The sequence below is a fragment of the Lutra lutra genome, chromosome X (assembly GCF_902655055.1).
Source record: "Lutra lutra chromosome X, mLutLut1.2, whole genome shotgun sequence".
Taxonomy (NCBI): domain Eukaryota; kingdom Metazoa; phylum Chordata; class Mammalia; order Carnivora; family Mustelidae; genus Lutra; species Lutra lutra.
In genome coordinates, this window is record NC_062296.1 from 64045094 (window position 1) to 64047008 (window position 1915).

A 1915-nucleotide genomic window follows, 5' to 3' on the forward strand; every position below is an offset into this window, starting at 1 on the left:
ATTGATTAAGCAACTGGGGTAGTTCAAACAGCTGGGGGATGAGTAGGATGTTTGGCCCTCTGTCTTCTCATGGTGATGGCAACAACATTCACTCACGTATCTGGGCAGCTTGGTTCTCCTCCAAGTGAGTTCTCTCTCTCCCACAAGATAGCCTGGGCTTCTTTACACGGTAGCTGGAAATTCCCTCAAGCAAAAGTGGGACACACAAGGCCTCTTGAGTCCTGGACTCAGACCCCTCCCCCACATCCATGTGACTTCAGTCACATTCTATTTATCAAAAATGTCAAGGCCAACTGAGACTTCAAGAGTAGACAATTCTACCTACTGATCTGCAAAGACACTTAGCAAAGAGGTGTGAACATTGGGATATACAACTCATTGGGAACTATTTTTTAGAAACTACTACACCCAGCGGTGCGGAAGGCCAAGGGGACGCTGTACGTACGACCGCACTACACACGCACTACACACCTCTCAATGCGCTACGTCAGGGACGCCACCGCCTTGGCGTCACGACTTCCGGACGCCACAGTCGCCATTTTCTAGCAAAGAAACACTGTTGTTAGGTGGGCCCTCAGGACCGGTTGTGTCACAGTTGGTATGGCAGCCGCTATGTCAACGCTGCCGCTGCGAGTGGCAGTGGTGTGCTCGAGCAACCAGAACCGGAGCATGGAGGCGCACAACATCCTCAACAAACGGGGATTCATTGTCCGTTCTTTTGGAACGGGAACCCATGTAAAGCTCCCGGGACCAGCACCTGACAAGCCAAATGTTTACGATTTCAAAACGACCTACGACCAGATGTACAACGACCTCGTTCGCAAGGATAAAGATCTCTACACGCAGAACGGCATTTTACATATGCTGGATAGGAATAAGAGGATCAAGCCCCGCCCAGAAAGGTTCCAGAACTGTAGAGATATTTTCGATCTGATTCTTACCTGCGAAGAGAGAGTGTACGATCAGGTGGTGGAAGATCTGACTTCAAGAGAACAAGAAACCTGCCAGCCGGTACATGTGATCAACGTGGATATCCAAGACAACCTTGAAGAAGCCACCCTGGGCGCCTTCCTCATCTGCGAGCTATGCCAGTGCATTCAGCACACTGACGACATAGATAACGACATCGACGAGCTGCTCCAAGAGTTTGAGGAGAAGAGCGGCAGAGCCTTCCTGCACACTGTCTGCTTCTACTAACCGGCCTGACCTAACCTGACGTTGGTTGCACCACCCACCCTCAAGAAGCCATTTTTTCGGCTTTCTTTTGTCAGTACTTTGAACTTCTTCGTGTCCGTTTTTACTTATTCTGCTGGCAGTGGGTAGTGGTACCCGATAAACGGTACTTACGAAATGAGAAGATACACATCAAGGCCAAACCAACACCAGTCAAGTTTGTTCTCTCCCGCTTTTATTTGTGAGTGGGATGTTGATTATAAAGTTTTTTCCTCTAACAAACAAACAAAAACAAACAAAAAAACCCAAAACCTTTAAATAAACAGTGGTTTATTTGTCCTATACCTCTGCGGTTTTCATTGTGGTTTCTCCCCTGCTCCCACCCCCAAACTTTCTGAAATGTACAAAATAATGGGGTTTATCTTATTAGAAAAGAACTTGGAATTGTCTAGTAAATATAAGCTGCCAGCTTAAAAAAAAAAAAAACAACACAAAAACGGCGGGGTGGGGGGCAGATGGAGAGCGTCTGGGTGGCTCGGTTAAGTGGTTAAGTGCTTGACTCTTAATTTTAGCCAGGGTCATAATCTCAGGGTGCCAGGATACAGCCCCCATGTGGGGCTCTACTCTGAGTTTAGAACCTGCTTGGGATTTTCTATCCCTCTCCTCTGTCTCTTCCCCTCCTCCTCTATTGTGTGCTGTCTCTCTTAAAAAAATAATCTACCAAAACTGCCACTGGGGGTGT

General features: G+C 47.5%; 1 protein-coding gene across 1 annotated transcript; it reads left to right on the top strand.

Annotated features, from left to right (window-relative positions):
- Window positions 1-531: 531 nt before the first annotated feature.
- On the top strand, window positions 532-1507 carry LOC125092454 (RNA polymerase II subunit A C-terminal domain phosphatase SSU72-like). Its single transcript, XM_047716941.1, has one exon. It carries the CDS (start codon window positions 601-603, stop codon window positions 1195-1197), a length of 597 nt encoding a protein of 198 aa, XP_047572897.1. The 5' UTR covers window positions 532-600; the 3' UTR covers window positions 1198-1507.
- Window positions 1508-1915: the final 408 nt, after the last annotated feature.